Source organism: Cherax quadricarinatus, chromosome 5 (genome assembly GCF_038502225.1).
Source record: "Cherax quadricarinatus isolate ZL_2023a chromosome 5, ASM3850222v1, whole genome shotgun sequence".
NCBI lineage: Eukaryota > Metazoa > Arthropoda > Malacostraca > Decapoda > Parastacidae > Cherax > Cherax quadricarinatus.
In genome coordinates this window covers 74,894,518-74,920,497 of record NC_091296.1, presented here as the reverse complement: position 1 = coordinate 74,920,497, position 25,980 = coordinate 74,894,518, and the positions used below count along the sequence as shown (strand labels likewise).

General features: G+C 35.7%; 1 protein-coding gene across 2 annotated transcripts; it reads right to left on the bottom strand.

Annotated features, from left to right (window-relative positions):
- On the bottom strand, window positions 1-25,258 carry LOC128684749 (BBSome complex member BBS2-like). Of its 2 annotated transcripts, none has more exons than XM_070104348.1 (15): window positions 25,192-25,258; window positions 23,054-23,188; window positions 21,954-22,178; window positions 20,642-20,830; window positions 20,112-20,294; window positions 18,677-18,805; window positions 16,303-16,396; window positions 14,294-14,502; window positions 12,387-12,449; window positions 12,062-12,217; window positions 6,287-6,463; window positions 5,554-5,772; window positions 4,939-5,105; window positions 3,948-4,096; window positions 1-816 (listed from the first exon to the last, which is right to left on the bottom strand). In XM_070104348.1, exons 2-15 carry the CDS (start codon window positions 23,168-23,170, stop codon window positions 716-718), a joined length of 2,178 nt encoding a protein of 725 aa, XP_069960449.1. In that variant the 5' UTR covers window positions 23,171-23,188; window positions 25,192-25,258; the 3' UTR covers window positions 1-715. The 2 variants fall into 2 exon arrangements, with proteins under 2 accessions (XP_069960449.1, XP_069960450.1); XM_070104349.1 differs by lacking the exon at window positions 25,192-25,258 and adding an exon at window positions 24,558-24,671.
- Window positions 25,259-25,980: the final 722 nt, after the last annotated feature.

Sequence of the window (25,980 nt, the reverse complement as noted above, 5' to 3'; positions counted from 1 at the left end):
TAACAATCAGTTCACTATATTTCATTTTTGCTTCAGTTTTAATTAAATGTGTGAATTTGGAACATTAAACCTCAAAATAAACCACTTATCATTACCTATCCTAAATGTGTAAAACATTAAATAAGCCTCAAGAAGAATACATTTATCCTTAATTGACACTCTTAACATCATACAATGGTAGCTTTATGATGCAATCTAAAAGCAGCCATAATTGGGGAACAAAAAAAATCATGGTGGTAAAACAACTCATATTCTGAACATCTAGTATAACTGATACACAAGGACTTTATATTATTTTCACATACATCAAAAGCAAAAAAAAGTTTGACATGATAAATTGTGCTGACATTAAGCATTCAGCTATAAGCATTTCAACAGCACTAAAAGAAAGTGTTTGTCAAGTATAATCCTAAAATAATTTCACTGTAAAACACAACTTGAATGTCATCACTGGCTAAAAGTAACAGAATCTGATTTTGCTTATCATCTTTGCTACATTTAAGATTATCTTTTTTTCAAAGGTGAACTACACGACATACAAAATGTTTAACTGCAGATTCTTGATATTCATTTTTACTTTGAATGAATCAAGTGGGAGAAACTTGCTACAATACATTAAACACATCTTTTCACTAAGAAGAAAACCCTTCTTCTCTATCATGACAAATATTACTACAACATACAGTTTATTTCATTATAACATTGCTAACCTCTCTTAGGCACTTCCCGTTCGAATTATTTTGGTCAGAGAATTTACGTTGTTGTTCTTAATTGCTTGTCGACAGGCACTTATAACTGCAGTCTTGGATTTGCCGGCTGTTAAAAGAAATTTCAGTATTAAGAAACAGCTTTTGTTAGATTTTATACAATAAATATTACTGACATAGGGAAGCTATATTTTAAAAATAAATAAATTGTAGTCTGGCTTGTGTCACATACCTACGTAATCATTACTAAACAATGAGCAAAGATTATTATGTAAGTGGTTTTGATAACTGACAAGTAAATGAGTGAAAGACTTAGGAAACACTTGTGGAAATGTTACACCAACCATGGCTTTATCAATCCAAGACAGAAATGGTAAATGTGCTTGACAAGCATCTTATTTAATAAGCAACAAAATGGCTTTTTCCCTCAGTACTGTAATGATGTACAAGTATGGTGTATCATGTCTACACATACCACAGTGGTAGATAGCTACTGTAACATTACCCGGCTTTTAACCTTGATTCAAATACATATTGTGCTTTTGTCATTTCTACGCAATATATAATTTAATTCTTGTTTTTATTTTCTCCATCTCACTTCTCCAAGGTACTTTCTCAATGTACATATTTCCTGAGACAACCCAGCAAAGTTTCATACTGTATTTGTTTTTCTGTGTGAGTTACTGGCTTTTGAAATGTACATAAAATTATTAGCTCAAAAGTTTAAAATTCCTAAGGAAATATTTCCAGAGATTGCACTGCTTAACTTTCAACACTCCAAGGAAAAATCTTAAAACACCTATTAGAATTGGCAAAAAAATTAAAAACAAGACTGCAAAGCATTCAATTATGTTATTAGCTACCGATAGAGGCATGATAACAATGTACAAGATACTCAGAGGACTTGATCAGGTGAACTGGGAAAGACTGTTTGAGGTAGGTAATAGGTGCACAGTGCCGGAGTTGAAAGAGCAAGAAACATAAAGGTTTCAGGGATGTCAGGAAATGAAATGACCTGAACAATGAGGAGGTGCAACCAGTCATCATGTACAGCTTAACCCTTTCATTGTCCGTGCAGTAGTACTAAGGGTTTGAGATCACTGTTGGTGCCATAGTACTATGCCATGAGCTCAGCTCACTCAGGTAAGCTGTGAGCAGTAAATCTGAGCCTAGATATGAGAGAATGGGTCTATGCAGTAAGTGTGCACCATATAAAAAAAATCTTGCAGCACACAGTGCATAACAAGAAATAAAAACTGTGACAATGTTTTTGGTTTATAACAGTAACTCTGCGGTGTACATACTTTCGTATGGTTGTATTCTCAGTTTCTTGGTTTCATTTGACAGAATGGAAGATATATTACAGAAATAGAGATAATTTTGATTTGTTTCACGACTGAAAATAGCTTGAAATTCAGCTCAAAGTAGCAGAAATGTTTGATTTTTGCTGATATTCAAGAATAAACAAATCGTATCACTCATCTAATACACGTCCAGCTGGTGGGTCTAATATGTGCTCATGAATGTACTGATATTATTTATACACTTATTACAATATTGCACGAAAATAAATCTTCTAATTTTTGTGTGAATAAAATATCAACATTATCTATAAAGGAAAAGAAGGGAATGTACGAGAGTATAGTGGTGCCAACACTCTTATATGGGTGTGAAGCATGGGTTGTAAATGCTGCAGCAAGGAGGCGGCTGAAGGGAGTGGAAATGTCATGTCTAAGTGCAATGTATGGTATAAATATTATGCAGAGAATTTGTAGTGTGGAAATTAGGAGGTGTAGAGTTACTAAAAGTATTACCCAGAGGGCTGAAGAGGGGTTGTTGGGGTGGTTTGGTCATTTAGAAAGAATGGAACAAAGTAGAATGACTTGGAGAGTGCATAAATCTGTAAGGGAAGGAAGGCAGGGGTAGGGATAGTCCTAAGACAGGCTGGAGGGAGGGGATAAGGGAGGTTTTGTGGGCGAGGGGCTTGGATTTCCAGTGTGCATGAGTGTGTTAGATAGAAGTGAATGGAGACAAATGATTTTGGGATCTGATGAACTGTTGGAGTGCGAGTAGGATAATATTTTATGAGGGTACTTGAGTCCTGGAAGTGGGAAGTACAATGCCTGCACTTTAAAGGAGGGATTTGGGATACTAGCTGTTTGGAGAGACATCTAAACTGTCATATCTGCGAGCCTCTGTAAAGACTGATTATGTATGAATGATGGTAAAAGTACTGAATGATGATGAAAGTTTTTTCTTTTTTTGGGGGGGGAGGGTTTCTTTATGGGTCACACTGCCTTGGTGAGAGACAGCCAACATGTTAAAAAAAATCAAAATGAAATTCATATATAAAGCCTGGAAATGTAACTAATGAACAAAGGAAATGTTATTTTTGTGTCAGGAATGCCTGCGTTGTTTATTCTAGACCCTATTTTGAAACTGGAGTAGTACATGTATTTTGAAATTTGTGTGAAACTGGCCAAATTACCAATTTCTGATCACTTTATTGGGTAGTTGAAATAGTGACTGGGTAGTTTCTTGTGCTCAATTGATAAAATGGAAGACATATTAGTGAAATCAATAAGAATTTGGTCTGCTGAAACAATGTAATTGGCCTAAAATAGGACATGAAGTGGACAAAATCACCTATGCGTAAATATCTCTGACACAGCAAAAGTCGGAAAAGCGTAATTTCGTCAATTTTTCCATCAAATTTCGTACTTTTTGTTTTTTTACCTTCAGATAAAGATTTTTTACCATTTCATAAGAAAAAATAACAAAAAAGTTTTTTGAAAATTCTTGAATGCTGTGGACAAGTTTCAGATCGGGGATCTGGACAATGAAAGGGTTAACAACAGGTATGACTGAGCCTATGCAACTAGGAAGGAGCAAACCCAGTCAGCCAATTATGAGGCAGGACCAGTTCAGACTATGCCCACACAAGTATAGCATATGCGAGAAGAGACTGATGAGAATATTTTATGTCCATATTATATATGAGGAAGGAGTATACAACACCCAACTTTCTGTGAGGAAGAGCCAGTGAAGTAACAACAGAAGAGAGATATAGAGCCATATAACACTAAAATATAAAGATAACAATTCAAGATCAGATATTACAGTACTAGTCATTCCCTCCATCACAAGAAGACAAAATATTATATCAATATTATAACAGGAGCCATGCTCATACATTGATCATCATGAAAATGCAAGGAAATTTTTAAAAAATTCACTTACTCCTGAGTCTTCCAGCTTTCTGTATTGTCTGGTTGACCTGCTTCAGACAGTTGAGTAGCTCTTGGTGATTATTGCAACGGATCTTGTATCCACTTATCAGGTCCTTGTTGAGGTTGTATAGTTCACCATACCAATGACGCATACTTTGCCTGAGGAGAAAAGTTTTATTACTATTTTATTTAATAAATTAATTGCTTTGAGTGATTTGCTTGAGAGGTGGTTGCTGGAGGGAGTTCTGCTGGCTCTTCTATATTCGACTGAAGAAGCCTACAGTGTAGGCAAAATGTTTTGGAATAAAGATACCTAACTGTTGCACATGTGTCTTACTTATCAATTTGTCGGTATTGTATGCTGTGTTGTGAAAAATTAAAACAAAATACTTAATGACTGTGGAAGCTTCTCTCATGGCACGAAGGTATCCTCTTCCTTTTCACCCACATATAATATAATTTCATTTAAAATTCAAAAGAAAATTGTCTAGTTTCTTCACTAACTTGTACAGGAAATATTTGCTGCTGTGTGTAGCCACTGTCTTCAGTTACTAACAGCAAATGGTGGAGAAACATGCAAAACTATATGAAGAATAAAAAAGCACAATACCATGGTAGGAACAATACACAAATAACCTGCACTTAGGAGACAGAGCCTCCTAAGGGTAAGTTATCTGTGTAAAACTACATACATTTACACACAGAGTGAGCCATTAGACTAATAACTGAGCACAACTGATCTCGTTTTTTTGGGTACGAGGACAAGGGAGGGTATAAAATGCTCACTGGGATACGAAAGCAAACATTATACATATGGTTGACAGATAACATTACCAACAATACAGTGGGAATGGTGGAAAAAGGTGAAATGGTGCTCAGTGGGGTTTAACTATACAAAATGTACATATACAGTACAGGGAATTAACATATTGTTAATTACTTAGTACAAAATAAATACAGTAATGCAATAAGAAAGCAAACATGAGAAAAAGTTCACTAACATGTCAGACATAAGCCTTGCATCCTCTGCTCTAACCACTAAGGTACGGATAACTCCTGAGTGATCTGCCATCTCTGCTGAAAGACGCTGACGTGTAGCATGGTACTCTTCCACACGCTCCAACACTGAGCCAAGCTGCTCCAGCTCAGATGGGAAATCTGCCTCTACCTAGTTTAAAAATATAAATAAAAATTATCAAAATATTGCACTCTTAGATCCTTCCTCCATAAGCCATGCATGTCATAAGAGGTGACTAAACTGCTGGGAGCAAGAAGCTAGTAACCCCTTCTCCTGTATAAACTGCTAAATGTAAAATGAAGAGCTTCTTCTTTTTCAGGTCACCCTGTCTCAGTGGGAGATGGCTGGTGTGTTGAAAAAAAAATTACTCTCAGCACAATACAGGTATTATACTATAAATATATCATAAATACTCTGAACATAGATTACAATCCATATAATCCTCAGAATTTTTTGGCCACTAGCTAACTGCATGAACCAATATTTCATTAGACTTCATGTTGTTCACTACACTTGGCAAAACATTTGTACAAACAATTTTATGATCAGTGATAAACTAAAGGAAGATACTATACGCTCTCAAGAATGGCAGTCTTACCTGCAGGTCTTCCAAGTTCAGATAATTACTGAGAGCTTGCATAATATCCCCAGCCAAGTCCATATTGTCAGTGCGTACAGTGATCTCACACTGTGGAGTGGCTTGAACAATGAGAGGCATATTCGAACGCAATGACACGAAGGAAACGTCAAGTACACCTTCATCATCTGCTTGTAGATCATCCAAGAGCAGAAAACTTGAATTTATCCACATAACAATCTGGAAAAATATTTTTGCAGGCTTGATTCATGAGGTAGCATATACTGAATTAAAGTAAAAATTACTTTTCTATTTTATTCCTGCAGCATTAATTTTGTCATCAAGGATTTATACATCTTTGCCTAAACATAGTGTTTCTGAATAAGAATCTGAATTTGAGTTTGAGATTGATGTTACGTAAGACCATTCATATGATCATACTGGAATTAATTTCTTTGGATTCTGATCTTTACCATTATAATATTGTGCATACTTTTGCTAACAATCATTTTATCTAAGACTTTAGTCTGTTAATATAAAAAAAAAAGGCTCACTGCAAAATAAAAAAATATATACAATAAGTAATATACTGAACAGTATTTAAAAATGGCATCTCCACAAAGTTATTCATCTCACAACTTTATCCCTCAAGTATTTTTATCCTATTATATTCTGTACAATCATTGATTATATATTGACAATCCACTGTCTGCACTATATCAATGCTATACAGCACTTTAAATATGTAACATACCCTTGCAACTCTCTCTGTCAGTTTGAACTTGACATATCCCTGAGGTTCGGTGACTGGCGTGGTGCAGAGAGCATACATTGAAAAGCGTGGAAGTTGACGAGTCAATTCAAACACGTGATAATGTAATGATGCCTTGTATCCCACCATGGCTTTGATGTGCAGGTCAACTGGAACATCCTACCACAAAGACAAGCTCAAGTTTTCATAAGAACATAAAGAAGGAACATTGCAGCAGGCCTACTGGCCTATGCGAGGCAGGTTCAAGTCTCCCACCAGTTTAAGCCAATGACCCACCCTAGTCAGGTCAGGTCACATCCACTTAAGGAAGGAGCACAGAATCAGACCCATTAGCACAAGCTAGTCAGGTCCAACTCACACCCACCCACATCCACTCACGTATTTATCTAACCTAATTTTAAAACTACACAACGTTTTAGTTTCTATGACGGTACTCGAGAGTTTGTTCCACTCATCCACAACTCTGTTACCAAACCAGCACTTCCCTATATCCTTCCTGAATCTGAATTTTTCCAACTTAAACCATTGCTGCGAGTCCTGTCTTGGCTAGATAATTTTAGCATGCCATTTACATTCCCTTCATTTATTCCTGTTTTCCATTTATACACCTCAATCATATCCCCCCCTAATTCACACCTTTCTAGGCCTTCGTCCTATCCTCATAAGGAAGATTTCTGATACATGGGATCAACTTTGTGCAGCATAATCTATATGAGTTCTAACCAAAGATATACAGAGTTGAAGAAAAACCTGGGGACTCCTATTATTTATGCTTCTTGATATGAATCCAATAATTCTGTTCGCTTTATTGCTTACACTTTTGCACTGTTGTCTTGGTTTTTGATTACTGCTAATCAGAACTCCCAAATCCTTTTTGCAATCAGTAATATTAAGATCTACATTATTTAGTTCATATGTGGCATGGTTACTTTCCTGTCCAATGTTTAGAACTTTGCATTTGTCTATATTAAACTGCATCTGCCACTTCTCCAACCACTGCATCAGTCTATTCAAATCTTCCTGGAGTGCTCTTATGCCCTCATTAGAATGAATTTGATGGCCTATTTCGGCAAACTTGCTTATGTCGCTGTTTATTCCCTCATCTATGTCGTTATGTAGATTGTGAACAACAAGGTGTCCATCACTGACCCCTGTGGAACACCACGCGTGACGCTCCCCCACCCTGATTTCTTCCCATAGGTGCAAATTCTCTGTTGCTTATCTGTCAACTATGCCTCTATCCAGGAAAAAATTTCTCCTCCTATTCAGTGTGCCTTAATTTTCCTTAATAGTCTCTGATGTGGGACTCTATTAAAAGCCTTACTGAAGTCCATATATACAATATCATATTCAATACCATGCTCTACCTCCTCAAATACATTAGTGAAAAAAGTTGATAAATTTGTAAGGAAGGAATGCCCTTTTGTAAAACTGTGCTGAGATTCATTAATCAATTTATGTCTTTCAAGATGGCTACAAATTGCCTCGATAATTAGTGATTCCATAAATTTTCCCACTATGGAGGTTAGGCTTACTGGTCTATAGTTTGAAGCTAAGAACCTGTCACCTGCTTTGAAAGCAGCTATCACATTTGCCATTTTCCACTTATCTGGCACTATGCCAGTTTGTAGTGATATGCTGAAAAGATTAGCCAAAGGTTTGCTAAGGGAATTCAACAAAAACAATAAAAATGTGTGAGAACTGTGACTGAAGTATAAGTGATACAGTAATACAGAATTCTTAAAATACTGTACAGGAAATCAAAAAAATATTAGAAAGTAATGAGAAATATAAGGAGACAGAAAAATAAATACAATTCTTAGTATACAGTAGGTGTCATAAATGCAAATGCCCATAAGTACACCTTTAGCAGATTACATGAATTTGCCTGACAGATTCGAGAAATGCCAGGGCAATTTTTGTATGGAAGACAGTGCTCCTTGCCATACTGGCAAAGACAAAGAACTGGCTAAATTGTTGATTATTCCATAATTAAATGGCAGGCCTGGAAATTCACTGAACTTAAATCTGAAAAATACATTTTTTGGTAAAAAAAAAAAAAATAACTTAACCTACGTTAGTACTGTACTTTACTCAAAATCTAGATTAGGTTTTATTATGTTCTCTTAGGTTGCATTAGGTTGTGTTCTTTTAGTTCTTGCTTTGTCAAAAAAGTTTTCTTTCAACAGGTACGAAATATAAATGTTCCCAATAATGTTGAAGAATTTATGCAATATTTTTATTTATTTTTTTATTAACACATTAGCCGTTTCCCACCTAGGTAGGGTGGCCAGAAAAAGAAAAACTTTCACCATCATTCACTACATCACTGTCTTGCCAAAGGCATGCTTACACTACAATTATAAAACTGCAACATTAACACCCCTCCTTCAGAGTGCAGGCATTGTACTTCCCATATCTCCAGGACTCAAGTCCGACCTGCCAGACTAAAGTCCTGAATCCCTCCATAAATATTACCCTGCTCACACTCCAACAGCATATCAAATCCTAAAAACCATTTGTCTCCATTCGCTCCTATCTAACATGCTCACGCATGCTCGCTGGAAGCCCAAGCCTCTCACACACAAAACCTCCTTTACCCCCTCCCTCCAACCTTTCCTAGGCCGACCTGTACCCCGCCTTCCCTCCACTACAGATTTATACACTCTTGAATTCATTCTATTTTCTTCTATCCTCTCTACATGTCTGAACCACCTCAACAACCCCTCCTCAGCCCTCTGGATAATAGTTTTGGCAATCCCGCACTTCCTCTTAATTTCCAAACTAAAAATCCTCTGCATTATATTCACACCACACATTACCCTCAGACATGACATCTCCACTGCCTCCAGCCTTCTCCTTGTTTCAACATTCACCACCCATGCTTCACACCCATATAAGAGCATTGGTATAGCTATACTCTCATACATTCCCCCTCTTTGCTACCATGGACAAAATTCTTTGTCTCCACAAACTCCTAAGTACATCACTCACCTTTTTCCCCTCATCAATTCTATGATTCACCTCATCTTTCATAGACCCATCTGCTGACACGTCCACTACTAAATATCTGAATACAGTCACCTCCTCCATACTCTCTCCCTTCAATCTGATATCCAATCTTTTGTTACCTATTTTTTTTTTTTGTTATCCTCATCATCTTACTCTTTCCTATATGTATTCACTTTTAATTTTCTTCTTTTACATACCCTACCAAACTCATCCACCAACCTCTGCAACTTCTCTTCAGAATCTCCCAAAAACAGTGTCATCAGCAAAGAGCAACTGTGACAACTCCCACTTTGTGTTAGGTTCTTTATCTTTTAACCCCAAACCTCTTGCCAACACCCAAGTGCTCACTTCTCTTACAACCCCATCTATAAATATATTGAACAACCATGGTGACATCACACATCCTTGTTTAAGGTGTACTTTTACTGGGAAATAATTTCCCTCTCTCCTGCACACTCTAACATGAGCCTCACTATCCTCGTAAAAATTTTTCACTGCTTTCAATAACCTACCTCCTATTCCATACACTTGCAACATCTGCCACATTGCTCCCCTATCCACTCTATCATATGCCTTTTCTAAATCCATAAATGTAATGAAAATTTCCCTACCTTTATCTAAATACTGTTCACATATATGCTTCAATGTAAACACTTGAACTACACATCCACTACCCATTCTAAAGCCTTCGTGTTCATCTGCAATCCTGCTCTCTGTGTTACCTCTAATTCTTTCAATAATAACTCTACCATACACTTTACCTGGTATACTCAGTAAACTATCATTTTTACAATCTCTTTTGTCCCCCGTCTATTTATATAAAGGAGCTATACATGCTCTCTGCCAATCCCTAGGTACTGTCCCCTCTTTCATACATTTATTAAACAAAAATACCAACCACTCCAACACTATATCCCCCCTGCTTTTAACATTTCTGTCTTGATCCAGTCAGTTCCAGCTGCTTTACCCCCTTTCATTCTACGTAATGCCTCATGCACCTCCCCCACACTCACATCCTGCTCTTCTTCACTCCTAAAAGAAGTTATACCTCCCTGGCCAGTGCATGAAATTACTGCCTACCTTTCTTCAAGAACATTTAACCCTTTGACTGTTTTCGACGTATAAATACGTCTTACGAGCCAATGTTTCTGACGTATATATACTCAATAATTCTAGCGGATTCAAATCAAGTGGGAGAAAGCTGGTAGGCCCACATGTGAGAGAATGGGTCTGTGTGGTCAGTGTGCACCACATAAAAAAAATCCTGCAGCACACATTGCGTAATGAGAAAAAAAAAACTCTGATCGTTTTTTTGGAATAAAACGCCGACTTTGAGGTGTATTTTCGTATAGTATTTATCGTTGTATTCGCGTTTTCATAGTCTTAGGTGATAAAATGGAAAACATATTACAGAAATAGAGATGATTTTCATTACTTTTACGATGAAAACGACCTTGAAACTGAGCTCAAAGTAGCGGAAATGTTCGATTTTTACCAATGTTCAAGAGTAAATAAATCACACCACACGTCCAATACACGTCAACTGGGGAGTCTAATATTCTTTCACTAGTGCACTGATATTATTTATACCATTTTTACAATAATGCAGTCGTCTGCATAACAGTAAATTTTGTATTTTTTTGTATGAATAAAAAATCAAAATAGAAAGCAATAATAATATAAGAGGGGCCTAGAGATGTGACTAATGAACAGAGCATATGTTATTTTAGTGCCACGAATGTCTACCTTGTTTATTCTGGACCCTATTTTGAAATTGGCATCTTTTTTATTTTGCGTGAAATTGGCCAAATTGCCAATTTCTGACCACCATATTGGGTAGTCCAAATTAGTAAATGGGAGGTTTCTTGTACTCAGCTGATAGATAAAATGTAGTTCTAAAGAAATAGCTATGAGTTTGGTCAACTGGAACAATGGAATTGGCTGAAAATTGGGCTCAAAGTCGGCGAAATCGCCGATATGCATATGTCGCCGAGACCGCTAACTTCGCGGGAGCATAATTCCACGAGTTTTCGACCAAATTTCGAACTTTTGGTGTCATTACCATCGGGAAAAGATTCTCTATCATTTCATAAGAAAAAATAATTTTTTTTTTTCAAAAATTGAGCGACATAGAATGACAGTTTCAGAGAGGGGCCTGAAACAGTCAAAGGGTTAAAAGTTCCTGAAAATATTCCTGCCTTCTACCCAGTACCTCCATCTCCCCATGTACTAACTCCCCTACTCTGTTTTTAATTAGCAAATCCATTTGTTCCCTAGGCTTTCTTAATCTGTTTATCTCACTCCAAATTTTTTTCTTATTCTCAGCAAAATTTGTTGACAGTGCCTCTCCCACTCTATCATTTGCTCTCCTTTTGCACTCTCTCACTGCTCTCTTCACCTTTCTTTTACTTTCTATATACTCTGCCCTTCTTATATCACTTCTGCTTTGTAAAAACCTGTCATAAGTTACCTTTTTCTCTTTTACTGCACCCTTTTCTCATCATTCCACCAATCACTCTTCTTTCCTCCTGCACCCACCCTCCTATTGCCACGAACTTCTGCCCCACATTTCTAACACTGCATTTCTAAAACTATCCCATCCCTCTTCAACCTCCCCCTCCCCTCACTATCCATACTTGCACTAGCCCACCTTTCTGCCAATAGTAGCTTAGATGTTGTATATAATTAGAAAGATTTTAAGAACCCTATTAATTTATATACAATAATTATACACAAAACAGTCACCTTTGGAGGGTACAAAGGTACCCTTATGTTGCTGCTGAGCGCTGATTCCCGGGGATGAAACACGTGGCTTTCTCCTTCAAAGATGCCTTCAGCAAATATGATGACAGCACGAATTATTGTATCATTTGTAGTGGCTAATGCAATTTCCACGTGAGGCTAACAAATAAACAATTACAATTTAAACAGCATAAAGAAATGTTATAACTTTACTTCAATATTTGATGTCATGTCTGAATCCTCTGATTCCTAATGTTCACACTGCACTTCATGACCAAACAAAGGCTCAAAAGCTAACAGCAGATGTAGTTCTCATACATGTACTTACTGGTATATTTTTATCTTCACTTCCCATATTAATAGCAAGGCCAGTCTGCAGTTGAGTATTGGCCTGAAAATCAAACAAAATCTATAAATTAAAATCTTGGGCAATTCTGACCATGAACAACTGACATTATGTACAAATAAAATATAACAGAAAATACCTCAAACTAGTTAAATACAATTAAGAACTTAGAAAAACTGAATGGCAGCAAACATATATAGTATAAATGTTGACAAAAATAAAATGAATGTAGAGTGATATGTAAAATGTGTTCCAGATTGTTAGAGGTCAATAGGGATCATAATTACAGTGTTGAATTTCTGACAAGATTTAGTACAGTGTGAAACACTTAAGTGAATGTAAGTGTATGAAATAGCAAAATATTGGAACAGCAAGGACTTCAGAGAGCATTGAATGAGATGGTACAATGAAATACCCTATAGCAGATATAAAAAAATTGGTTAAATATCTGTTCAATACAGTTACAGTTACATACAGTATTCCAAAAATGCTTTTAGACGTCTGGATATGATAACAGCTACAGTAAATAAGTTAAAAGACTGACCATACACAATAGCTACTTAGATTACCATCATCTTCAGAAAAAAAAAATGACAAACCCATAAGGGTCAGTCAGTGCTACATGGCTGAAGTGAAAGATGAAAAGGAAATAAGGTGTTGAGGGAAGAACAATGGCTGAAAGTATGAAAAGTCACAGATGACACAGGAAGCTAATGCTTGATAAGAACAACCAAAAAAATATCTTAACAGAAGTTACATCTTGAATTTTGGAGATTTTCTTCTTGCGATGTATTGGCCGTATCCCACCAGAGCAGGGCTACCCAAAAAGAAAAAGCAAAGTTTCTCTTTTTAAATTTAGTAATGCATACAGGAGAAGGGGGTTACTAGCCCCTTGCGTTTGGCATTTTAGTCGCCTCTTATGACACACATGGCTTATGGAGGAAGAATTCTGTTCCACCTCCCCATGGAGATAAGAGGAAATAAACAAGAACTAGTAAGAAACAAGAAGAAAACCCAGAGGGGTGTGTGTATATATATGTTTGTACATGCACATGTAGTGTGACATAAGTATGTATAAGTAGAAGTAGCAAGATGTACCTGAAATCTTGCACGTTTATGAGACAGATAAAAGACACCAGCAATCCTACCTTCATGTAAAACAATTACATACTTCTGTTTTACACTCACTTGGCATGACGGTAGCACCTAACTGAGCAGTTGCTGTCTACCAACCTACTACCTAGAAATTTTGGAGATATACTACTAAAGAATATTGGACATGTAAAATTGAACATAAGTTACTCCTGCCTCGGTGGGAGATGGTCAGCATGTTAAACAATATCTAAAGAGAACATGATTATGTTTTAAGATAAAAAGTGTTTTATTTTAAAATATAAAAAATATATACAAAATTACATATAAAGACTATCAGACTCTGAAGATTCTGATCCAAAATATTGGGACAAATTAAAAACTAAGAGTATTCTTCTGCACTAGAGAACCTATGTTAAGAAAAAACTAATATTTTGCATGATTAAACCCGTAAACGGTCCAAGCAGATCTACGTTCACATGTGTAGTGCTACAAAAGTAGATCTACGTTTTTTTTACATATTTTCAAATGTAACAAAAAAAAAAAGTAGATCAAAGTTTTTTTACACATTTTCAAATGTAAAAAAAACAAAAAGAAGATCTACTTTTTTTACATACTTTCAAATGTTGAAAAAACGTATATACACGTTTGGACCGCTTACGGGTTAAAATCATTTCACAATCCTTATGGTTTTGATTATGAAAGTTTTGCCTTGGTTGATCTGTCTTTAACACATCTAATTTACCTAACTACTGGCCTCCGATAACCTGCTTAGCATTAATCACGTGGCAACTTACTGGAATGACTCCGACTTGGTCCCCCGCAGTAGAAGGCTTTCCTGAAAGAATCTCTCCAGATGATCCCATGCGCTGATTTTCCTCATAATTTTTTAACTCTAGCAGAAGGTTGTGGCGTCTCTGACTCAATTCTCGAATTGTTTCCTGTTCAATATTTGAATCCATCATGGAATACCGGCTCTCAGGTGAGGACGACTGGTAACCCCGAACTTCGTAAAAAAAAAAAAATATCCGGTTACATGGATTCTTTTACTGTTTCCCATAGTTTTCCACTATAACATAATAAAACTATAAAATATAGCTTTAATATGCAGCCTCTCCTCACTTAGCGACATACTTGTCGCTAAGTCTCTGACCAGTATGCATACCTAAATAATGGATATCAGAGCTGATTTCCTCTACTTTGTTTATTGCAATATACAGTACATACCTAAAAGAAGAAAATTAAAGGTGAATACAGGAAAGAGTAAGGTTATGAGGATAACAAAAAGATTAGGTGATGAAAGATTGAATATCAGATTGGAGGGAGAGAGTATGGAGGAGGTGAACGTATTCAGATATTTGGGAGTGGACGTGTCAGCGGATGGGTCTATGAAAGATGAGGTGAATCATAGAATTGATGAGGGAAAAAGAGTGAGTGGTGCACTTAGGAGTCTGTGGAGACAGAGAACTTTGTCCTTGGAGGCAAAGAGGGGAATGTATGAGAGTATAGTTTTACCAACGCTCTTATATGGGTGTGAAGCATGGGTGATGAATGTTGCAGCGAGGAGAAGGCTGGAGGCAGTGGAGATGTCATGTCTGAGGGCAATGTGTGGTGTGAATATAATGCAGAGAATTCGTAGTTTGGAAGTTAGGAGGAGGTGCGGGATTACCAAAACTGTTGTCCAGAGGGCTGAGGAAGGGTTGTTGAGGTGGTTCGGACATGTAGAGAGAATGGAGCGAAACAGAATAACTTCAAGAGTGTATCAGTCTGTAGTGGAAGGAAGGCGGGGTAGGGGTCGGCCTAGGAAGGGTTGGAGGGAGGGGGTAAAGGAGGTTTTGTGTGCGAGGGGCTTGGACTTCCAGCAGGCATGCGTGAGCGTGTTTGATAGGAGTGAATGGAGACAAATGGTTTTTAATACTTGACGTGCTGTTGGAGTGTGAGCAAAGTAACATTTATGAAGGGATTCAGGGAAACCGGCAGGCCGGACTTGAGTCCTGGAGATGGGAAGTACAGTGCCTGCACTCTGAAGGAGGGGTGTTAATGTTGCAGTTTAAAAACTGTAGTGTAAAGCACCCTTCTGGCAAGACAGTGATGGAGTGAATGATGGTGAAAGTTTTTCTTTTTCGGGCCACCCTGCCTTGGTGGGAATCGGCCAGTGTGATAATAAAAAAAAAAAAAACCTAAATAATGGATATCAGAGCTGATTTCCTCTACTTTGTTTATTACATATACAGGACACTACTGTATAAACATTTAAAAATATACCAAAAATATTATAAATGGTGCAAAGATGACATTTAAACAGTATCAAAGATGGCTGACACAAACCCACTACCAACATTTTATACTCCTCACTTAGTGACGAATTTGTTTACCGAAGTGGCATTAGGAATGGAACTCCGTTGTTAAGTGGGGAGAGGCTGTATTATAAAGTGTCTGTCACTCATCTATTCCAGCAATATATCATGAGATATTTAAAATTTCTTTGAAGTATTTTTTTATCCTTCCATCACTTTCTTTCCTTTGTCTATTGATTTTAATACATTACTTCTTGCCTTATACATTCAGTCCTTATAAGTAAACAAATTAAAAACATGTTTTTTAATCATTCTTAATCTATATTTTATGGTTAAGTCTCTCAAATTAAATGTTTAAATGTTTTGCTCATCCTCTTAAACTTCAAAAATTTACAACTAAAAACCCAAAAATATTATAAAAGTTAAATCAGCCAAACCACAATTGCAGGTATTTTATACAAAAATACATCATAATAAAACATTTATAAACTATTTATGTGAAAACTCACTTTCACCATCAACTGAGCAACAAATGAGTTGATTTTTGCCATCCATGCGATAGTCTCCTTCCACTATACCAGCTATAGTTGACGGAAAGTTGTCCTGAGAAGAATTTGTTTGATTAGTATAATGTATTACAACCATCTATTTAAAAGATAAAAATTATACATGTTTATTTCAAAAGATACAGTGCTGGAATGAATGATGTAAAGTAAGAGCAAAAATTATAAGCCGAGCAAATGACTGGAAAGACAATATGTATGTGACTGAAGAAGCACAAGGTTAATAAATGAAGGAAAAGGGATGTGTGGATCAAGGGTAGTAACTAGAAAAGGGAAAGTGATGCATTTATGGATTTGGAAATGGCAAGTGATAGGATGAATGAGAAAGCTATGTGACAAACTGTTGCAAATGTATGAAATAAGTCACTCTGTCTGACTTTTTTGGGTTATCCTAGGTTCTCTACACATATGCTGCTATGTATGATAATTCTATGTAACTGTATTTGTATATACCTGAATAAACTTACTTACTTAACAGGTAGCAAACTGCTGCAAATAAATGAAATAGGTGATAAACCATTGCAAATGTATAGAATAGGTGGTAAATTGTAACAGATGTATGGAATAGGTGGTAAACTGTTGAAAGCTATAGTTATTGCAAAGTAAATGAGGCCCAGGGTAATGTAGAAAAGAAAAATGTTTTCTAGCAAAGAACGAGTCTTAGATATCCTTGTGATGCCACCAGTGTTGCTTAACACGTCCTTATTATTCATGTCAATTTTCTATATAACCTCACCTTAAAATGTATAAGCACTAGATCTGTTCAATAAATTACATACTGTATTATAGTATTATGTATACAGCACTCTGAATATCATATAAATTTCAAGTGAGTTTTTTATCTTATCTTTTATTTTGTTGAAAATGCTGTGCATACCATGGCATTTATAGTAACACTGTACTATCACCACACTTTTTTTTGTTTTAAATCATACCCAGCTTGATTCAAAACAGCAAACTGCTGACAACAGCAAAGAAAAGACATATTACTAAACAAGCTTTCACTGGGGGGGCAATGTTTTGCTGTGTAGTAATGTGTAAGCATTAGGATTACTCTGCCTGAAATGCACATGCATGCTTGCTGCTTTCTTTGTGCTTAACAATATTTTATTATATGTAAACTACACTTTGTATATTACACAAAGAAATAAATATAGTTTGTTTGTTTAGAGTTTTATCAGGTCATGATTTGATTAAGATCTACAAAGAGTGAAAAACACTGCCTCAGGGAGAGCTTCTTCTGCAATGTTTTGTTTCTTCATATACAACTTGTTCTGCATTTTCTAAATAAAAATAAAAATAACAATAATAATAAAATAATTTCATTATTAGTTTTCGTTTTGTTTTATTTTGTTAACACATAGGCTGTTTCCCACTGAGGCAGGGTAACACGAAAAAGAAGAAACACATCCATCATCATTCACTCCACCACTGTCTTGCCAGAGGCTTGCCTACACTACATATCAACACCCCTCCTTCAGAGCTCAGGCACTGTACTTCCCACCTGCAGGACTTAAGTCCAGCTAACCAATTTCCCTGAATCCGTTCATAAAAGTTACTTTGCTCACACTCCAACAGCTGGTCAAGTCATAAAAAAACATTCGTCTCCACTCAGTCCTATCTAACACACGCACGCTTGTTGGAAGTCCAAGCCCCTTGCACACAAAACCTCCTTTACCCCCTCCCTCCAACTTTTCCTAGGATCCCTATCCTGCTTTCCTTCCACCACAAATTTATATGCCTTCCAAGTCATTTTATTTTGTTCCACCCTCTCTAAATGTCCGAACCACCTCAACAACCCCTCCTCTATTATCATTATTATCATTTAAGATGTAATTGCTAGTATTAGGGAATGATGTAGTCTTAAAAGATAAGGACTCTGATATACTGTGGCAGTTGCCACAATTGCTGTTTACTGGAAGATTCTGAAACAAACTGCAGAGGTTGGTAGAGGGGCTAGCTAAGGTACAAGAGGAAGCAAGTTGGCCATTGAGATACTTGGGGGAGGATGTCCATTGAAATACTTGGGGGAGGATGTATTGCCAGACAGGGGCTAGCTAAGGTACAAGAGGAAGCAAGTTGGCCATTTAGATACTTAGGGTATTACCAGACAGGACTATGTAGTTGGCCATTTAGATACTTGGGGGAGGATGTATTGCCAGAGAGGGGCTAGCTAAGGTACAAGAGGAAGCAAGTTGGCCATTTAGATACTTAGGGGAGGATGTATTGCCAGACAGATCCACAAAGGATGCAGCAAATCATAGGACAGAGTCAGTATAACATATATGCACATATACTAGAGAATCAAACATAATCTGACCTTAAAAACAACTTCTCCACTACGATCATTCCTAGCATCCATCTTGCCATTGCTCCAGCCAGTGATCAATTCAGGAACACCATCACCATCAAGATCATAACTGTAGATTGCAATCGCCTGGTTCTTAGACTAAAAGAAAATAAAAATTAATACAGCCTCTTCTCATTTAGTGATGTACTTGTTTACCGATGCCTCAGACTTACAGCGGGCTCTCTGACCAGTATTCATAACTAAATAATGTATATTAGAGCTGATTTCCTCTATTCTGTTTATTTCAGTATACAGTACACCACTGTATAAACTTTTAAAAACATACCAGAAGTGTTATAAATGGTGCAAAGGTGACATTAAAGCAATATCAAAGATGGTTGACACAAACCCACTACCATTATAGTATGCTCGTCACTTAGCGACAAATTTGTTTAACGATGTGGTCCTAGGAATGGAATTCCGTCATTAAGTGAGGAGAGGCTGTATTTACTACAGTACATGTTGTACATAAAGCGAATTTTAATATAATAAAAATGAAGCTAAATATGTACTATATAATTTAACTCCACACACATTTCCCTACCTTTTGAAAGAGATCAAAGAATAGCACTATACTCACACTGCAGCCTGTCATGGTTTGGTGAACATAAAAACTCAACATTACAATATCTGTCAAAGACTTTTTCCTCATTAACCAATATCAAATTCTCTTCTATTAGCTTTTCTTTCTTCATGACATTAAATTTACAAATATCAATTTTTCATTTTATCCACATTCATATTTTTTTAGTACAATGTTGTAAGCTATTAAAATTGTCCATATGCAAAATTATGCAATAAGATCAGAGTAAACAGATGATATTACAATATACAGAATAGCCACAGTGAAAAAATAGTGAAACACAAAGCACTTTCGTGAGAAATCATGAAAGTGCTTGGAGTTTCACTATTTTTTCAGAGTGGTTATTTACAAGCAAAATTGTGTGTAAAATTCAAATTCTTCAGCAAATTGAGTTGTATGATTTACAAAGTGCTAGTACCATCAGGTTATTCATTGTTTTAACATAAAAAAGCTGCTGCACCAATGTAATCTCTCAGACAGGTGAAGATGATGGTTGTATAGAGGTCCTGCTATGGAAGCAGTACTTAAGTCTGGCTCTCACCAACAGCCAAAATGGCACAGAATGTCTTATCCACTACTACTACTACTACTACCATAAGGAACCTGTTGCCATTGTATGCTGAATTATGCAAACAATGACAGTCCCCATGAAGGTTTCTGTCACAAGAGGAAATACAATGACAAGAAGAGTTAATCTGCTGTCAATTACAAGAGTACAATAAAAATACAGTAATGGATTTGGTCTTTTAAAAACTGAAAGGGAAACTCATAATATGCTTCATTAAGACACACAAAAAAAAGCAGTAATTACTAATAAATTACCTTAATTCTCCACCACCTTGCAAGCTTCTCATAAACACCGACAGTACCATTAGCAAGAGCATAGCCAAAACGAGAACCTTGCATGGGGCACAATGCAGTCACTGCTTCCGTTTCCGACATCTCATATAAAATCTCTTCTTGCTTGAAAACCCTTATTTCGAAATCCTCAGAACCTACCAAAAGCTGTAAAATAAATAGTAATTAGCCAAAAAATTTAACTTACATAAAATGTACATATATAATATTTTTACACCTCTACTGTATTCTTTATTCATATTAAAGAAAACTGTTTTTCATAATACTACTCATACATCATGTAAGACTTTCTTCACTAGATTATTATATTCATGATGAACCTTTAAACCCATAGGAGCCACACAGTACAGGGGAAATAGGAGGTAATCAGGTCTGATCCACAGAAGGATAGAGTAGCTCTAGTTCCTTGTCTTAAGAGCTCTTCCCTTACACCATGAGAGGGGTTTATTTACTAGAGTTCTTGATAACTTTGCAAAATACATTATGGTGTTTACCTCATTCTCTCCGTCTCCATCGAAATCAGCAAGAGTCAGGGATGAAACATTGTCGCCAGTCACTGTCCAAAATGGGTCATTCCCCTCACTATCAAAACCATGTATGGAACAGTTTCCTCCAATGAGAGCTAGAGGAAATGAATGATGGCCTAACTGACCAATAGTGATGGCATTTGCTCCGTCAGATACCTGTTGAAGTACAGTTAATTAATATTAATTTTCTCCTCTTTCCTATTTTACCTACTTTTATTTGATCATGTTGTCAAAAGGGTGATGGTGTAATGGAGAAGTCTGTGAACTCACGGAATGGGAAAGATTTGAACCCACGGCAAGCCCATTCCATGACTTATTTACAATCGTGTTATGATTTTTCCAAGTCAATTGAAAAGGCTATAGAACTATAGTGAGTTCATCAAAATGACTTTTTTCAAACATTATTTTTGTAACTCATCAGAACAATGATAACACCTTAATACATTATACTGTATTTTTTAAGGAGTAGGCCAGATCAATGGCACTACTACCCACTCAATACTGTGGGGAGAAAAAATTGAAGAAAAGGGTATACAGTATCAGATATGATCAATCAATCCCTTCATATCTTCTACTTCCTCATACTGTATACACATGCACAGTACAGCAAAATACAGGTGCTCGTCAACTTACAATATTTTGACTTTACAATGGTACAAGAGCAATTACTTTGGAGATGAAATTTAAGATAATTACCCAGCATGAAGGCAGCAAGTCTGCAACTTGTATTCATTTATTTAATTTTCAATAATGGTATTTAGTTGGTTACAGTAATTATCTGTTTGTTTACTTATTCAATGACAGTAGTTATTTATTTACTTATTTATCATATATTCATATTCAACTTACAATACTTTTGACTTACAATGGGTTTGTCGGAAAGTAACCCTATCATAAGTTGAGGAGCACCTGTATGTAATAATAATAATAGTAGTAATAATAATAATAATAATAATAATAATAATAATAATAATAATAATAATAATAATAATAATAATAATAATAATAATAATCTAAAAGTTCTATTAATGAGCGCTGATACTGAAGTTTTTTCTTGAGCAAATTTTTGCAAGAAGTTGCTATTTTCTCTGGTACAGTACATGATAAACATTATTTTCAGAGTATATATAGTATTATTAAAGCAATATCCAAACATATAAGAATACTTTATATCAGATAGCTATAATAATTAGATTTTTATGGTATATTTTCCTATAGTACAGGCCATTAAATCCTGAAAAGAGATTTGTATTAAAAAAATAAAGGCAGAGAAACTTACATCTTTATAAAACACATCTGAATTATTTTGAACATCATAAGCTAAAACATTAGTTGGTGTTCCCACAACTAAGATATCACTGTGCCTGTCCTTGGTCAGTTTTCCGGCAGTAATTGCAGATACTGTCTGATTAATGTTGAGGAGGGAGACTTCAGCGCTACTCTGGCTGAGAGACATACGGCCTCCTGCTACACCAAGCCGCTGATGAGAGTTGTGGATGAACACCTGCAAAATGTTTATTTGTTAAATATAGGCACAATACTGTGACTGGAACAATACACAAATAACCCACACATGAGTTTCATTCTTCTGTGTGCACTTACTTGTGTAAGAAATCATATAAACAGATGCCCACCTTTGTTTTCTAATCAAAAGTGTTATTTAACCCTTAAACTGTCCAGACGTAGATCTGCATCTCCGTGTGTAACGCTCCAACCTTTATTTTCTCCATTTGAAAGTTGTACCTAAAAAAAACATAGATCTACGTTTGGACAATTTAAGGGTTAAAGTTAAGGGGCCAAAAATTAATTTGGGAATGTAATTAAATTAACTATACCTGTACTGTACTGAGAATTATTCAATGTAATTTTTTTTGGCTCACACCTGAAAAGACCCAGAGTTATAATCCCAGATGAGGTGAGACTTACTAGAATCTCCTTACACCTGTTGCCTCTCTTTAATAACAGTAAATAAGTAAGTGAGTGTTAATCTGCTATTGAAGGTCACATTCTCAGAAAAGAAGAGAAGAGGCAACTCTTCAGGGTTCGAAACCCAAGAAATGCTTTCTTCATCTTATATATTTAGTCAAGTAAAACCCATATTTGTATGTATGCTTGGCAGCATGCCTTAGTTTGCATACATTTAATCAGTACAGTACTGATTTTTGTTGTGAAATGTTATCATTTACTGGAGACAATTTAAGTGATTATAATACTGTACAAAATTTGTCCTGTGCCATAATGATTTTTGTACAATACAGTAAATAATAAAAAAAAATATACACTGACTCCAGTAGTTTAAGCTCTCATGCATTCAACAGGGCTTTTGTTCATGACTCTACGTAAGTAGCAATAGTGTTCAAAGTAGAAAGTAAATTTTACTTTATCTGCAGTAGTGGAGGCTGTAAGGCAGGAGTGAGCACCATCATATTTGCCTATGCACACTCGTCCTGGTACTATTTTCTGGTTGAGATTCAATGTAAATACCGGAGCTAGCATTCTTGCGCTTCATACACCCTGCAAAGATCACTAATGAGCGTTAGTAAAAATTCTATCCAATATATTATTATGAGTAAATGCCAAGTCTTTATACAAATGACATAATTTACTAGATAAAAGATGGTGAATGATTATACATGTAGATTTACAAAGAAATATACTGGAAGCAAGATGCTCCTTGAAGCAAAAGGCCTGGAAAAAGTTCTCCATCATTCTGAACCTTCCTACCTTTCAAATTCAAATTCTAATTCAAATTTTTATTTATTTTCATGCAGTACAAAAAATAATGTAGTTTACATGTAATAAAACATTGTTAGGCACAAAAGAAAGCCATTAGTATGCAGAGCATTTCAGGCAATCTAATCATCATGGGAAGGCTCTGTGAGCACAAGTGTGTAACACAATTCACTGGTGATGAATCATTTCACAGTTAAGGCCAATTTTTTTTATAATACTATAGTATAATTATGTGAAAATTAACTATCAGTAGATGGAAGGTAAACAGTAAGTTTATTTAGGCCTACGTAAATACAATTACCATACATAGTAACGTGTAAATTTCCTTGGATAGCTCAAAAAAGTCAGTGACTTATTTCCACTGAGGTCCTAATATGGGCATAGTGTTAGGAAACATCAGCTAAGTTTACAAAATTTAAAGAGTAACATAAAAGCCTAGTCCTGAATTATAAGCCAAGTCATTTATTATACAGGAATATACACTTCCCAATTGTCTACTTTTGTCAAAATTTTGTATATTTTAACCCTGAAAATTACAGCATCATTAGTTTTGTATACTTTACCTATGATTTCAGATAAAGAAAAACCTGATAAAACATATCTATCTGGCACGGACATCAACGATTTATAGATACTGATATTTAAAATAAATTTTATTTTATCATTTCCATGGTTTATTACTGTAAAACTGACTGGCACACTGACTTCTCATTTTGCCTCATGGTAGCAGCATTAAGGTGCACTCATTACATATGTGTACCTTAATGCTGCAACCATAAAAGAGAAACTGAAATAACCCATTCCTAATTAGGGTTTGACTGACCCCCCATCGCAGCCTAGGACCAGAAGTCTACTCACCTGAAATAAGTCACTTTGATTGTTTTGGGTTATCCTGTTGGGTAATTTACACATACGTATATTACTAGGTATGATAACTGTATTTATGTGGAGCTGTACCTAAATAAACCTACTGAGTCAACAAAACAGACTTTCTCGGGGTCTAGGTGATGTATATTATTATTATTATAATCAAGGGAGAAGCGCTAAACCCGGTGGATTATACAGCGCCTGGGGGGGATGTGGAAGGCATTCAGGCTTAATTCAGGGAACTGGAGCACAGATTCAATTCCCTAAATCAAGAGCCCCTCACCAAAATCAAGGAACCTTCCTTGAGGGGAGGTGATGTATAGCACCTGAAGCAGCTACCCAGCAGCGGTACTCTATGATGAGGAACAATGTCCCAGGGCAGGAAAACAGGGGAAATTTGACACTGATGCTTAATTTAAGGGTAGAAGACGACCACAGTACAATGTCATTGCAGCAAGGCTTTATTTAAATAATAATAATAACAATAATAATAATAATAATAATAGTTTATCTCAGTATGACACAATGTTTGTACAGAGAAGGACATTTGGGTGTAGATGCCGAAAGCCCCTATATATGCAGAGCATTTAATAATAATAATAATAATAATATCTACATTTCATATATAAGGTATACAGGCCTAGACTAGCTTAAGATTAATAAGGCAATAACAATAAAGTGTAAATTTAGGAGGTCACAATGAATACAAGAGAACTGAATACTAAGATATTACAAGTATCACAATAAAAATATCACTGACTTTTTTGGGGTTATCCTGATGGTTAATTTACACATACGTAAAACTATGTATGGTCATTATACTTATGTATACCTGTACATATATAAAATTACTTATCCTAGGTTCTCTACACATATGCTGTTATATATGAAAATCTATGTAAATGATTTGTGTATACCTTAATAAACTTCAACATGCATGTACGACCTTACAGATTGTTTGTTTACTTTCTAAGGAATCTTGTGTTCGAATCCATTCTTCAACCTGCTAAATCTTGTTATTATAAACTATAATTATAACATTTAATTGCTTTACTTATTTTGCTTATGTTTCTTTATTCATTTAAGCATCTGTGCGTATTTCAAATATTTTTAAATACATTACTTTTAAATCTTACATAAAGCAGATTCCCTGGTCACTGGAGAACATTTGAACAATATAAAGAGACTACAGACCTAATACCATTAACAAATAAAACAAAAATAAATTTTATTTCTTCTTGGACATACATAAAAGATTACAGTACATGTGGCTACAGTTCTGATACATTTATAGTAAAAAGATAATTTGGTACAACTGAATGCCCCAAAGAAATTGGGTGCATATAGCATTGCGGGCAAAGTAATACTAGAACTTAGATATTACCTAAATAACAAAAAAAAGGCACAATACCGTGATTGGAACGATACACAAATAACCCGCACATAAAAGAGAGAAGCTTAGGACGAAGTTTCGGTCCGACTTGGACCGAAACGCCGTAAATGGTCCAAGTCGGACCGAAACGTCGTCGTAAGCTTCTCTCTTTTATGTGCGGGTTATTTGTGTATAGATATTACCTAATTCTAGTCATGTAATATAATTTTAGGCAATTACAGATAATTTACATAGTATTTACATTAGATTAACAATGTGCATTTTACAAAGGCAGAATTATAATGGAGGGTCTTTGTTTCCTATTCCTGCCCAC

Coding starts and splice junctions, on each gene's coding strand:
- LOC128684749 (XM_070104348.1), bottom strand. CDS start 23,170: ATGCTAGCTCCGGTATTTACATTGAATCTCAACCAGAAAATAGTACCA. Junction 5,773..6,286: donor TGACAGAGAGAGTTGCAAGG/GTATGTTACATA, acceptor ATATTTTTCCAG/ATTGTTATGTGGATAAATTC. Junction 817..3,947: donor GAAAGCTGGAAGACTCAGGA/GTAAGTGAATTT, acceptor TTCTTTTAACAG/CCGGCAAATCCAAGACTGCA.